This window comes from Bos mutus, chromosome 17 (genome assembly GCF_027580195.1).
Source record: "Bos mutus isolate GX-2022 chromosome 17, NWIPB_WYAK_1.1, whole genome shotgun sequence".
In the NCBI taxonomy this organism is placed as follows: Eukaryota; Metazoa; Chordata; class Mammalia; order Artiodactyla; family Bovidae; genus Bos; species Bos mutus.
Window position 1 is genome coordinate 14,801,338 of NC_091633.1, and position 14,323 is coordinate 14,815,660.

Below are 14,323 nucleotides of genomic sequence, written 5' to 3' on the forward strand. Positions count from 1 at the left end.
AAGAGCTTGGCAACCTGGCCTGTGCCATCCAAGGCTTGAGGTGGGTGGAGGGAAGGAAGAAGATGGCCATTCCAATAGTACTCTGCTGCAGTGCAGGGGAGGGGTGGGAAATTCACATGCTTCACCAGGGAAGCCATGGGCAGGTGAGAAACAGGCTCTGCTAATCTCTAGCCAGCCAGATCTAGACACTCTCAGGAAACCATATTGACTCTGCTGCTAAAACTCTCCTCAGCAAATTGGCAAAGTCTGGTAACACTCCAAGCTTGGAAGGCTGTGGTGAAATAGTTATTCTCCTACTTAGCAGATAGGAATGGTGCAACCTCTGTGGTGAGCAATCTGGCCATTTCTGCCCAAGTCATAACTGTATATGACCTTTGACTCAACAAGTGCTTCTAGGAATTTATTCTTTTGATGAGCCCACCCATCTGCCAATGAGGTATTTGCACAAGGTCATTCATTATAGTGATGTCATGGCAAAATATTGGCGAGGGGCCACATGTTCATTTTGGAGGCCTGGTTCAATAAATAAATAAAAGGGAATATTATGCAGCCATGAAAAAAGAACCAGGACTCTTCAACTACTAATTAGGACTAGTCTCCAAGATACATTGAAAGAACAAGATACAAAACAATACAGGCATATGGTGGAGATATTGTGGGTTCATTTCTGGACCAATAGTAATCCAGCAAATATCACAATAAAGTGAGTCACATGAGCTTTTTGGCTTCCCAGTGAATATAAAAGTTACATGCATTTTTATACTGTACTATGCATGTGTGCATCTTAAGTCGCTTCAGGAGTATCTGACTCTCTGTGACCCTATGGACTGTAACCCACCAGGCTCCTCTGTCCGTGAGATTCTCCAGGCAAGAATACTGGACTAGGTTGCCATGACCTCCTCCAGGGGATCTTCCCAACCCAGGGATCAAACCTGCATCTCTTACATCTCCTGCATTGGCAGGTGGGTTCTAGCCCACTCTGCACTTCCTATACTGTAGTCTATATGCTGTACAATAACCTTGTGTCTAAAAATGCATATACTTTAGCTTAAAAATAAAGCAATCAAAACCACAATGAGGTACCATCTCACGCCAGTCAGAATGGCTGCTATCAAAAAGTCTACTAAAAATAAATGCTGGAGATGGTGTGGAGAAAAAGGAACCCTCTTACACTGTTGGTGGGAATGCAAACTAGTACAGCCACTATGGAGAACAGTGTGGAATTCCTTAAAAAACTGGAAATAGAACTGCCATATGACCCAGCAATCCCAGTGCTGGGCATACACACTGAGGAAACCAGAATTGAAAGAGACATGTGTACCCCAATGTTCATCGCAGCACTGTTTACAAAAACCAGGATATGGAAGCAACCTAGATGTCCATCGGCAGACAAATGGATAAGAAAGCTGTGGTACATATACACAATGCAATATCATTCAGCTATTAAAAAGAATGCATTTGAATTAGTTCTAATGAGGTGGATGAAACTGGAGCCTATTATACAGAGCAAAGTAAGTCAGAAAGAAAAACACCAATACAGCATACTAACACATATATATGGAATTAGAAAGATGGTAACGATAACTCTGTACGCAAGACAGCAAAAGAGATACAGATGTATAGAACAGACTGTTGGACTCTGTGGGAGAAGGTGAGGGTGGGATGATTTGAGAGACCAGCATTGAAACATGTATATTATCATATATGAAACAGATCACCAGTCCAGGTTCGATGCATGAGGCAGGGTGCTCAGGACTGGTGCACTTGGATGACCCTGAGGGATGGGATGGGGAGGGAGGTGGGAGGGAGGGTCAGGATGGGGAACACATGTACACCCGTGGCTGATTCATGTGAATGTATGGCAAAAACCACCATGATATTGTAAAGTAATTAGCCTCCAATTAAAATTTAAAAAATGCAATTGGAAAAATGGCACCAATAGACTTGCTCAATGCAGGGTTGCCACAAACCTTCAATTCACACACACACACACACAAATAATACATGTAATAAGATGAAGTGCAATAGCATGAGGCTTGCCTGTATGTATGATGTGTTCTCATTTGTGTAAAAACATATGAAAATAATATGTGTGTATTTATTTGTCTACGCATAAAACATTGCTAAAAGGACCACAAAAATGATGAATAATGAATACTGCTTGCCTCTGGGGAGTGAAGCCGTGTGGCTGGGATGAAGGAAGAGAGAAGAAGCTTTTACCATCTATCTATTTTACCTTTTAAATTCAGAATCATGTGAATATCTTTCTTGGTAGAAACAATGAAAATCTGAAAACTGGCAAGCTAGCAAACAAAACTCACGGAATCAAAGCCCAAAGCTGCAGTCCAGGGAAAGTGCTGCTGGCTGAGCCCCCACGCCATTTCTCCAGCCACACGGCTGGTTTTCTCCCCAAGGTGGTTTGGAACTTGTCTTCCCAAGAACATTCAGGGACCCGTGGAGTGTGGGTGCCAGGCTGACACCGCCACTTACCTGCTCCTTCTCTGAGTACGGGTTGTTGAGGACGACGGGCATGCTGCCCTTCCCCCACAGGTCACTGAAGACTCGGTCGTTCTCCACGCCGAGGGGCAGAGGTTTGTGTGATTTGCTGTCCAGGTCTCTGAAAGGCAAGGCGGGAGAGGTTGAGGAAGACGGGACACCTGGAGTGGCCGGCTGGTCACCCTGGTCTGAAAGCCCTGAGTCCATGAAGAACCCTCAGGGTTCACCCACATGACCCTCCACGGAGCCAGTGAGCTTTGGGTCCGCAGCCTGCCGCTTCGTAGGATCAAGCGTGAAGGTGAGCTTAACTGACTTGGCACCCACAGCTGGCACATACCCGTTGTGAGGAGATAGTTTCAGGATGTCTGTGACAGAGACTTTGTTCCTCCCTCCCCGGCCCCCGATTTCCTGATCTAGGAAGCCGGGAGGCCCCTCTCTTAGCAGAATCCCATGAAGAACCCCTGGACAGCTTAGCATCCATGAAACCTAATGGTGGAAGATACAGGAAGCAGGAGGGATAGGTCCGAAAACCAGTCCTGTGGGCCAGGGTGGGGAGTCACACCAACAGCAACTAGAGCACTGATCACGAGGCTAATGGTACCAGCCCAGGATACGCAGGAATGATTCTGAAAATAAGGGGAACACAGCGACAAAAACTATTAATACTGTTGGTGTTGATTAAGCACTTACTGGTGTGTCAAGCACTTAACATATGTTTTACTGAATTTAGTCCTTGGGACAACCCGATGAGGTTGGTATGAATGTTTGTCACTCTTGTATAGATGGCATAAGTGAGACAGAAGCTAAGTCACTCAAGGTCACAGTATTGCAGTCCGCTGTTGTTCAGTTGCTAAGTCCAGCTCTTTGTGACCCCATGGATTGTAGCACACCAGGCTTCCTTGCCTTCCACTATCTCCCAGAGTTTGCTCGAATTCATGTCCACTGAGTTGGTTTTCCAGCCTGCTCTTCACGTTTATCGTGAAGTGGAGGCTGTTACTATTACCCTCACTTATCATCAACACCATCAGCACCATCATTCTTACGATTGTTAACATCACCATCCAACTTTTCCTTATCAGCATCAGCATCATTGTCACCACAGCCATCATAAGTGTCCTCATCAACACCAATGTTGAAAACATCATTTTCATTATCACCATTATTGCCCAAATCATTCTCATCCTTCTCATCACCATCACCTTCGTCCCATCAGAATCGTCATGACCATCACCATGTTCATTACCACCATCACCACCCTTGCACTCATTATCAGATGAGGAAACTGAGGCTCAGAGAGGTTAAACCACTCACCTAAGTCTCACAGTCAGGGGTGAAGGAGTTGGGGTTCAAACCTAGGCTTACTCCTGACTCTAACCATGAAGCTTTCCTGGCTCTCTGCCCTTGAACTCGGATAGGTTCAGGAAGAGGCTATCTTGGCTGGACAGGCTGACCATCCTCTGAGCTGGAGGGAAGTCGTGGCTGAGATGGGACTGACTGCATCAGATCCAGACCTCCCAACCTGCCCCACCTCATCTCCGTGCTTCTGCCGTCCTGCTTTCTGACCCTCCCACCCAATTTCGCTTGATGGCTTCTGTCTGTTCCCCAACTTTGGGCAATGCGGCTCGCTCTGTACTCCATCTCACTTTTGGTCCCAGGCGTGGGGGCTGGCCGTACCCAGCTCTCCATCCTATGTTCCCAGCTTTGGGGACTCTTGGCTCCATAAATTCCCCAGCCCCCAGCCTGGTGCTGATGGTCATTGGGATGAATCAGAGGCCAGGGCCCAAGCTCTGAGTGTAAGGCCCTACGTGGCCCCTCTGGCTGCTCGGATGGGGCTACCAGAATCCCCTCCTTGCTTTGTCTTGCAGCGTTCTGGTGGCCCATGCTGAAGCCACTTCTGCTCATCTTGCTTGGAGAGGTCTGCAGTTGTAAGAGGGAACATTATGTTTTACTCTCTCAAAAATGTCTCCAAAACACACCAGGAGTGGTTCTTGATTAGATATTTCCCAAGTCAATGGTTTACCTATGTGGTAATAAACAGAGGCACTGTCTGTGGAGTGGGCTGTTCTAAATGTCACGCAGCCCCTCTCAGCGCTAAAACTCCAGTTCTAGGATGTCATGTGACCATAAGTGGGGAATCAGCAGAGAAGAGAGGAGTTTAGCGCTGTTTGAGTGTTGGTAATGTACCAGGTACCAGCACAGAAGTTATTTCACTTCCTCCCAGCAGATATTAAAAGCTTCCCTATTTTACAGATGCAAAAACTGAGACCAGAGAGGTTATGTCAATTTCCCAAGGTTTCTCAGCAAACACAAAGAAGAGCTGGGATTTGAAACCAGGTCTGACTGATGCTCGGCTCAGATCCTTCCTTTTTCTGTAAACAGACTGGGAAAACAAGTCAGGATGTGTAGGATAAGCCAGAGGCTAAAGAGCTAGGAATCCAGCATCTCTCACTGAATGAGGCCAGTTTACAAAGATTACAGGGTACAATTACCCAGATGACTCTTAAATGGCTCACACGACCTGTCTTCTTGTGGATCTGTAGAGAGAGGTGCTTTTATCTTCATCCTTTGCTTTTTTTTTTTTTTTTTTAAAAGCCTTTAACACTTTTGTTTAAATAATATATTTGAAGTGTTTTGTCCACACAAACTTATGTAAGAGCCTTGTGATGAGCTGGGGAAGAATATTTTTATTTGAGACAACTGTCATGAGGTGAATGAAACTAGAGCCTGTTATACAGAGTGAAGTCAGTTAGAAAGAGAAAAGCAAATGTTATGTGTTAACACAGATCTCTGGAACCTAGAAAAATGGTACCGATGAACCTGTTAGCCTGGCAGGAATAGAGATGCAGATGTAGACGGTGGTCTTGAGGACATAGCAGGGGAAGGAGAGGGTGGGAAGGATAGGAGAGAGTCGCATGGACATATATATACCGCCATGAGTAAGAGAGACAGCTAATGAGAAACTGCTGGATGACACAGGGAGCCCAGGCCCTCTGCTCTGTGATGACCCAGAGGAGTGGGATGGGGGTGGATGGGAGGGAGGCTCAAGAAGGAGGGGATGCAACTTGCTTTATTGTACAGCATAAACCAACACAACATTGGAAAGCAATTAGCCTCCAACTTAAAACAAGAATATTTTTAACGTGGGACCACAGGGAACATCCTTCAGCATCCGACAAGGAGTTACTTTGCTTCTCCGCACCCAGGGACAAAATCAGGAGTAGATTTAGGTAGATTCTGAATTCCTAGTCCCCACCCCAAGTTTTCAGTAAAAGCTCTGAGGGAGATAAGGAGTTTATTGCCATGGATTTGCTCAGCCTGGGATGTGTCTGTTCGCTAGGTTTGTACGGGCAGTGAGATCCATGGGCTGTGGATTGGGTGGAGCTGGGTTCAACTTTCAGCTTTGCTGGTTGTAAGCTGTGTGATTTTGGATATTTTGGCTACTTAACCTTTCTAATTCTCAGTATACTCATCTCTAAAATAGTGTTGATAATAAAACCCAGTTTCCGGGGTTACTGCAACAATTACAGGAGGTAAGGCTCACAGCACTTAGCCTGGGGCATCTGCTATTGCTTTGACTACTGACGTGTTTGTAGGCTGATCAAACAGAAACAGAGAAAGGAAAATGTGAGTTCTTGCTAAAACAATCAAGATTCCTCTAAGTCAGCATGGTCTAGGAGAACTTTCTGAGTCAATGGAAACATTCCACGTCTGTTTGTGTTTTTTGGTATTTTAGCCATGGCCCACATGAAGCAACTGAATATTTCAAAAGTGCTTAGGGACTTCCCTCATCGTCCAGTGGTTAATACTGCGCTTCCACTGGGCGGGTCATGAGTTCAATCCCTTGGTGGGGAACAAAGATCCCCTATGTGGCTCGGCTGAAAAAAAGCACCTATTGTCACTGAGAAATTAATTGAATTTTTAATTTTATTTCACTTTAATTAGCCATATATAGTTAGTGGCTATAGCACTGCGTGGTGCTGGCCAAAGCCTTACTGTCTCTAAAGACTGAAGGCATGTATGGCTCCTAACTGAGAAAGGGGCGTCTTCCCTGAGGGCTTATGGGGGCACAGGGAGGGATGTCTGCACTCAGACATTTCTTTTTAAATTGAAGGATAGTTGGCTTACAATGCTGCATTAGTTTCAGTGTATAGCAAAGTAATGCAGTTATACATACATATATTGCTATTGTTTAATCACTAAGTTGTATCTGACTCTTTTGGGACTCCATGGACTGTAGCCTGCCAAGGTGCTCTGTCCCTAGGATTTCCCTGGCAAGGCTACTGGAGTGGGTTGCCATTTCTTTTTCATGGGTTCATATACATACATATGTGTATATATATTACATATACATTATATATATGTACATATACATATAAATGCACACATATTATGTACAAGGCTTCCCAGGTGGATCAGTGGTAAAAAATCTGCCTGCCAATGCAGGAGCTGCAGGAGCCATGGGTTTGATCCCTGTGTTGAGAAGATCCCCTGGTGTAGGAAATGGCAACCCACTCCAGTATTCTTGCCTAGAGAATCCCATGGACAGAGGAGTCTGGCAGGCTGTAGTCTATGTGGTCACAAAAAGTCAGACATCACTGAGCTACTAAGCACAGCAGAGAGTATATTTGATTTACAATGTTGTATTAGTTCCGGTGTCTAGCAAATCGATTCAGTGAGACACAGACACACACCCACATACATATATGTTTCCTTTCCATTATAGGTTATTATAAGATATTAAGTATAGTTTCCTCTGTTATGCAGTACAACCTTGCTTTTTTAAAAAACTATTTTCTATACAGACGTGTGCAAATGTTAATCTCACACTCTTATCTCCCCCCTCCCACTAGATGTTCGTTTTCCATATATATGAGTCCATTTCTGTTTTGTAAATACGTTCATTTGTCTCATTTTTTTAGATTGCACATATAAGTGGTATTATATGGTATTTGTCTTTGTCTGACTTCACTCAGTACGATAATCTCTAGGTCCATCCATGTCGCTGCAAATGGCATTGTCTCATTCCTTTTTACGGCTGAGTAACTGCCCACTGCTCACAGAGCCCAAGAATCTGGGAATTCTCTGCTTCCTTTCCAGACTCCCCACTTCCATCACTCTTGGCCCCGACCTCCACTCCCCTCTCTTCCCAGGGAGCACACCGTGTCCACTCCTATGTCCATCCTTGCCCTCCCTGGAATGCCCTTTCATCTCCCCTCTGTCAAGAGTCAGCTCCTACTCACCCTTACAAGGCCCGCTTCACACACCACCTCTCCTGGGGGTTAAATAAGATCATGCTTGTAAAAGGTCTAGTATACAGTCAGCTCTGACCAAACATGAACTGTATTTGATCCCTGGGTCAGGAAGATCCCCTGGAGAAGAGAATGGCTACCCATTCCAGTATTCTTGCCTGGAGAATCCCATGGAGAGAGGAACCTGGTGGGCTACAGTCTACGGGGTTGCAAAGAGCTGGACACAACTGAGCGACTAACATTTAACTTGTGGCGATTGAAGTCCAGACAGATTAGGTAACTTGTTAAGATCACACCACCAGTGAGAAGCAGAGGAAATTTTGCAATTAAATGCCTCTTCCTTGCTGCCCTCCTCATTGAGAATCACTGAGAACAGGGCTTGAGGGGGGGCATTTGATTGGATTTCATACTCATGAAGAATCTCAAATTTAGATATCGAATGTTTCCCCCAAAATGAGGTGGTGGTAGTGAATGTGTTTATCCACTAAATGCAATTTTGCTAACTCCAGGTTATCATTTCTTCATTTAAGTAAGTACACTGGGAGCCCACGGATGGAGGTAGACGGGGCCTTGACTTGACTTCTGAGAAGCCTGAATGGTGACTCTCCTTGGCCAGTACTTTTGAGTCTTGGTCCTGCCCAGCTGCCTGAGGGATCTTGGTTTAGATCAGAAATTCTCAGCCTGTAACTACTGATATTTAGGTTCAGATAATTCTTTGTGGTGGGGACTGCCCTGTGCATTGGAGAATGTTTAACAACATCCTTGGTCTCTCCTCATTAGATACCAGTAACATCTCCATCACCAGCTGGGACAACTGAAAACATCCCAGGAGATCAATCAATGTCCCTGTGGGGAGGGGAGGAATTAGACTCCTCCCTATTGAGAAGCAGGCGTAGCTTCAGTCAAGGACCACAAACCCACGCTTCCCGGCTCTCCCGTCCCTGTTCCACACCCACCTGGGGCCTGTGAGGATTTATTTACTAGTTGTGCCTTGTTCCCAGACGGGCCTGAGGAACCTGCCTTCGCTCAGTGGCTCCCACATCTGCTCAGTGTCCTTATTCCCCTGCAAAGACATCCTCCAGTGAACCTGGAATTATGGCAGACCAGCAAGGCCAGAGCCATCCTGCGGTCAAGCTTGGTGGTTCTCAAACATCAGGGTGCATCAGAATCAATTGAGGGGCTTGTTAAAATTCCCCCCAGCCCATCTCCCGAGAGTCTGAAATAGTGGGAAGCCTGGAATCTGCATTGTCAAAAGCACCCACACCGTCCAAGGACACCTGTGAAAACCTGTTTCCCTGGGAGAGCTCTGAGATAGACTCGCGCAGTGAGCACAGGTGCCCTCCTGGCTAGAAGTGCCGCCCTCCCCCAGCTCTCCTCCTCCCCCTGCCTTAGTGTGAGGCTCTCCCTCCTACCTGGTGAGCATTTTCTGTGCTGCTTGGCAAGAACTAAACTAAAGCCCTTTCCTTCCACTTCACTAGTTGGATCCTCATACTCAAGCCAAGAGTCGGTCTAGCATCTCTAAACCTTCTGAGGATCTTTGCCAGATCCTTCCAACCGAGGCTCCCTGATCTCACAGGCATTGGGATGGGGGTCCCAGGCCAGACTCCACAGGCAGTTTGCATGTGTTGGTTGGCCCCATGCTGACCACTAAACCTCCCCTGACCAAGGACCCAGGATGGGGAGCAGGTGGGCCAGGCCTGGGTACAGGGCGCAGCCTGGAGGTGGAGGCCACCCACTCCAGCCCAACCAGGCGAGGAGGCCGCCGAGGAGCAGCTGGTCCTGGCAGGAAGCCCTGCTCGCATCTCTCCGCAGACACCACACTCTCTCCAGCTCCCCTCCTCGCCCTCCACACTCCAACGGTCTTTGGCTTCTGCTTCTATCTGGTTGCAGATTCTGATAGCTGAGTTGAAGCAGGAAGATTTGGGGGGCTGTGCAAGTGGGGTCTCTGTGCAGCTTTCCTTCTAGACTCCATCATGCTGGAGTTTGCAGGGGTGGTTCTTGATAAAGGTACGCTCTTCAGAGCAGGCATTCCACAGTGAGTGTTGTAGCGAGGGCCTCAAGGCTCCAAAACAACCACGACTCTCATTCCTAAGATCACAAAAGCTGGGCAGGATTCTCCAACTCATGTCTGTAGGCCCCAGGCTAGGGGGGATGGGGCTGAATTTGGGTCCAAGCTCCTAAGGCCAACTGTCTTACTGGGATTTGACTTCTTGCTAACAGCCCCTCTGATATATCTTTTTTTTTTTTTTGAGAGGCTGGGAATAGGTTTTAATGTAAAATATCTTGATTTATCTATTTTGCCACAAATTCACTTTTTAAGAAAAAGATTTTTGGCCATGCCCCATGGCATGTGGGATCTTAGTGCCCTGAGCAGGGACTGAACCCACATCCTTTGCATTGTAAGGTGGATTCTTAACCACTGAACCATCAGGGACGTTCCAAGGTGTGTTGTTTTAAGGCACCAAGGTTGTGGTCATTTGTTAACAGCAGCCACAGGAACAATGGCAGATACAATGAGCGGGTGTTGGGATGGTTGATGGCCCTGCCCCCGTGTCTATGTCTGACCTCACTGCCTATTGCTCTCCTCCTGCTTGCTACACTCAAGGCCTCCCTTTAGTTCCTTGAACATCCCAACCTCGTTCCTGCCTCAGGACCTTTGCTCCTGCTGTGCCCTCTGCCAGGAACACCCCTGCCTAGATTTCGCAAGGTTCTCACCTTCTGGCCTTGGTACAAATGCCTGCAGAGAGGTTTTCCCCAACCTTCCGATCCAGCGTGCTACCCAACCCCAAGCCACTTCTCTTGAAGTCACTGTATGATCTCCTCCACAGCACACATTGCTATCTAAAATGACTGCATGTGTCTATTTATTATTCCTCGAGTGTTGTCTATGAGATGACTCTGTAGTGGATCATCAGTGGATCCCCAGCTCTGAGGACAGTATCTGAGGCAGAACAGATGCTCCATAAATATCCAGTGACTGAGAGATGCTGAGAAGCCATCAGTTACATGCAATTTGAGGTGGGTGAGCTTCTTTCCCCTCCAGAATGAGGGGCTGGGTGCCCACTAGACCAGGTGGCAGGGACATACGTGGGAGGAGGTCACAGAGCAAGTGCATTAACTGATTAAACAGGACCCCTGGCCCCTGCCTGGGAAAGAACGCATGGTGGCGGAGAGGGCAGTGCTGGAAGTCACTCACACTCAAATAGTCAGGGTGAGAAGTTGCTCCCAGATTCTGCATGACGGCAAAGTTATCAGAGTTAATTCCTGAGTTGAAAAATGCCAAAAAAAAAAAAAAAAAAAGAGAGAGAGAGAAGAAGGAATAAAAAAAACAGTAGAAAAGAAAGAATGGAAATTGCCACCAGATGATGCACAGCCATGAGAAAGATCAAGTGCAGCCTAGGGGGAGGGGCTCTCAGGCATCAGTGCTGACATTGGTTGATCCGAGGTCACCTCTCTAGGGAGGCTGTCTTTAGTAGACGGCAACCTCAGGGCCTTGGTTTCCCCTCCAGTCTGAGAAAATACTCTGATAGCCTCAGAAAGTTGATGGCTAGTGGTTAAGGGCACTGTGGCCAACAGTGCAACCTACAAGCTTAGTAGAGGTCAAGAACGTGGGCTTAGGGTCAAGTTCTGGCTTTGCTGCAGGCTGGCTGTGTGACCTGGCACAAGAGACTACACCTCTCTGAGCCTTGGTTTCCTATCAGGAAAATGGGGTGCTATGTGGAGGAAGTGAATTACTTGATGTGAAGACCATAGCCTGGGGCCAGGCCCACCTGGAGTGCTCAGCAGAGGCTGGCTAACATGATGGGGATGAAACTTAGGCTTGTCACAGGAGGCCCCTCCCCCAAAAAAGCGGATTCTCTAGGGTTAAAATCGACTTCTGTTCCTCCAGCCACATTTGCTTGTCTGGTTTCTTTTTAAACTCTAGACGCTCACTGTGAGATTGCTAGGTAGAACCTGGATAGAACCCTGTGGCCAGTGCTGTGTGACCCTGGGCAAGTTGCTTCACCTCTCTGAGCTTCAGTTCCTTCTTCTATAGGCAGGGGCTAGAACCACAGGTCCTACTGCAGGAGCTGCCTTCGTACAGGTTCTAAAGAGGTGACTGTTGGGAAGGTACTCCTATAAGTAACCAAGGGAGGGCCCTGCAAGCAGACGAGGAGTTATCAGAGCGCAGGGCGAGGTGGCTGGCCGGCTGGTCCAGATGGATGCTGGACCGTGGACCTTGGCCTCTTTAGAACCCTCCTTCAGGGCAGCAAGCTGAGCAACCTGGATATCCTCTGACATGCAGCATTTTAAAGTGACCGCTCCCGAGTACAGAAGGCCCCGAATTCGCCGCCTCCCTTCCTGATCACCCTTCACCTGCTGTCACTGCCTGCTCAGGGTCCCCTCCCTCCTCCTGGGATGAAGGGAGGAGACTGTGTCTCAAGTCAACATCACTTATCTCCCCAAACACAGGCCGACACCCCAAACAACAGGACAGGGGTGCCCCCTGAGGGAAAGGGACTAGCTGGAGCAGGGTAATAAGTCCAGGTCCAAGGGGAAAGAACGACGGAAGGAGGAAAATAAGGCCAAGAGAGCAGAGGAGTCAAGGTCGCTGCTGAGAACCAGTGATGGCCCAGCCTCTGCTCAGACCCAGAAGCCAGGGATGCCGAGTGGGACCCAGATGTGGGGCTCTGGGCCCAGCGGGCTGCTGGCTTCATTGTCACCCAGCATGTAGGATGCTGGTCTGACCCCACCCCCAAGCAGCCTGGATGGAGAGGGGCCTGGGAGGATGAGTCGTTTCCAGGCAGCTGTGTGTGCTGTGGGGCTTGAACATTCCCAGGCCAGCAGCCCGAGACGGGCTCTGAATGGCATGCTGCCTCTGGGGTTGCGTTTCCTGACTTGGGACACTGATTCATAACAAGACACTTATTTTAGCCATGAGCAAACAGCTTTGCAATCTGTGGTTGTTACGACGATGGCCGATGCTTCTGACATCACAGTGGGAGGGAGGTGATGTCAGGGGTGAGGGACACCCTGGCAACACAAATGACAATGCCACTCGAGGAGGAAGGTCCTGACTGCCTCGCAGACTTTGGACATCTTAGAGTGAAAACAAAAACACGAAACATGCTTCCAATCTCTCAGCCAAAGTCTCAACGTGGGTTTATGTATAAATTCGGCTTTAAATTCTACTGAACTTGCAACTACTGGGAAATCAAAGACAGGACATCGTTTTACCAGGAATCATTCACCATTTGGGAAAACCGCATCACCAAGGCGACGCTGTGCGGCAGGTGGTGTCAGAGTTGCCAACACAACACACCTGTGTCAATCTGCATCGTGTTTGCAGCGATTCTATCTTTAGGTGCCAACATGTGACACTCTGGTGGAGCCGTGCCTGTGTGCCGATATGTTAAATTATAGGCTCTTTTATTATAAATGACTTTTATGCTCTGTAGCCTTTATTCTATCGTTAGGGCATTACACTGATTTAAAAAATGTAAAGTGTGGGTAGGCTACATGCTCCATGAAGGAGCTTCTGGTTAGTGAAGGGGGCATTTCAAAATATTTGTTAAAAAAACAGAGTGCAGGGGGAGAGTCATGCATCCAGCCATGGAGCCGAGGGGAACACATGCTATTACAGTATTACTCATCCTTAGAACCATTCATCTCAGTGGGTTTCGTGGAGCCATATACTTGCCCTGGGTCACTTTCTCCCAAAACATTTCTCCACCTAAGCAGTTTTTCCAGCTGCTTGTGGTCAACCACACTGCAGGTGATGTGGGGTCCCTGGTGGAGGACCCTGAGGGATGGGGGTGGCTGAGAATTCAGATGTCACCTCCTGAGGTGGGAAATGGGTCTGTGGGAGCAGCGCTCCAAGGCAGACGGATCTATCTTGCCTTCATTCTTGGGGACACAAAGCCTGCTTCCCCGAGACAGAGTTTGGAGAGGCCCCTTGGGGCCTGGCTACCAAGTGGGCTCCCATTAAAGTTCATGGGACTCAAGTACCTCATCCCAGCCTGGGGTCCTGTCCACAGCCTTTATGTCCTGGACTGCAGGCTAGGAGAGGGTATTTGCTCCTTGGATAGGGCGTGCAGCTCCCAACTATAGAAGGGACTTCTCTACATCATAACCGGAGAGTCAGACTCCTGGGCCGGGGTGGGGCTGAAACAGAGCCCTCGGGGTTCTGAGGCTCACACTCCACGCCTAGCTGATAATCAGAACCAAGTACACTGGACATTAGACCCAGGGGTTCCACTGGCATGCAAGGTGAGATGGTCCTATTCATGGACTCACTCCTGCTTCTGCAAGAGGTGGTGCTGAGGATGGGCGGGGCACGTAAAGGATTGGGGTGGGGAGAAGCCATGCCCAGGAGCCTCGGAGGATGGGCACTTCTGATGCCGTCTAGAAAAGAAGGCCAGTGATTGATTCTGGAGTCTCTAGCTGCCTTAGAATTCAAGCCCACGGGGTGAGACTTGGGAGTACCTACTGGCTGCCCAGAAACTACCTCATGGCTATACCCTCCATCTCCACCGAGTATGTCACAATGGGGACCCCTGGGAAGTGGGTTCTAGCCCGCGGGGGGCTCCTGTGCTGGT

General features: G+C 48.1%; 1 protein-coding gene across 8 annotated transcripts in view; it reads right to left on the reverse strand.

Annotated features, from left to right (window-relative positions):
* The window catches only part of NOS1 (nitric oxide synthase 1), a 196,462-nt gene that overhangs the window by 77,423 nt on the left and 104,716 nt on the right, over positions 1-14,323 (reverse strand). For all 8 annotated transcript variants that reach the window (XM_070386107.1, XM_005888305.2, XM_070386103.1 and 5 more), the window contains exon 3: positions 2,491-2,617. In XM_070386107.1, the coding sequence (XP_070242208.1) occupies positions 2,491-2,617 (127 nt within the window). The remainder of the gene's footprint in view (positions 1-2,490; positions 2,618-14,323) is intronic.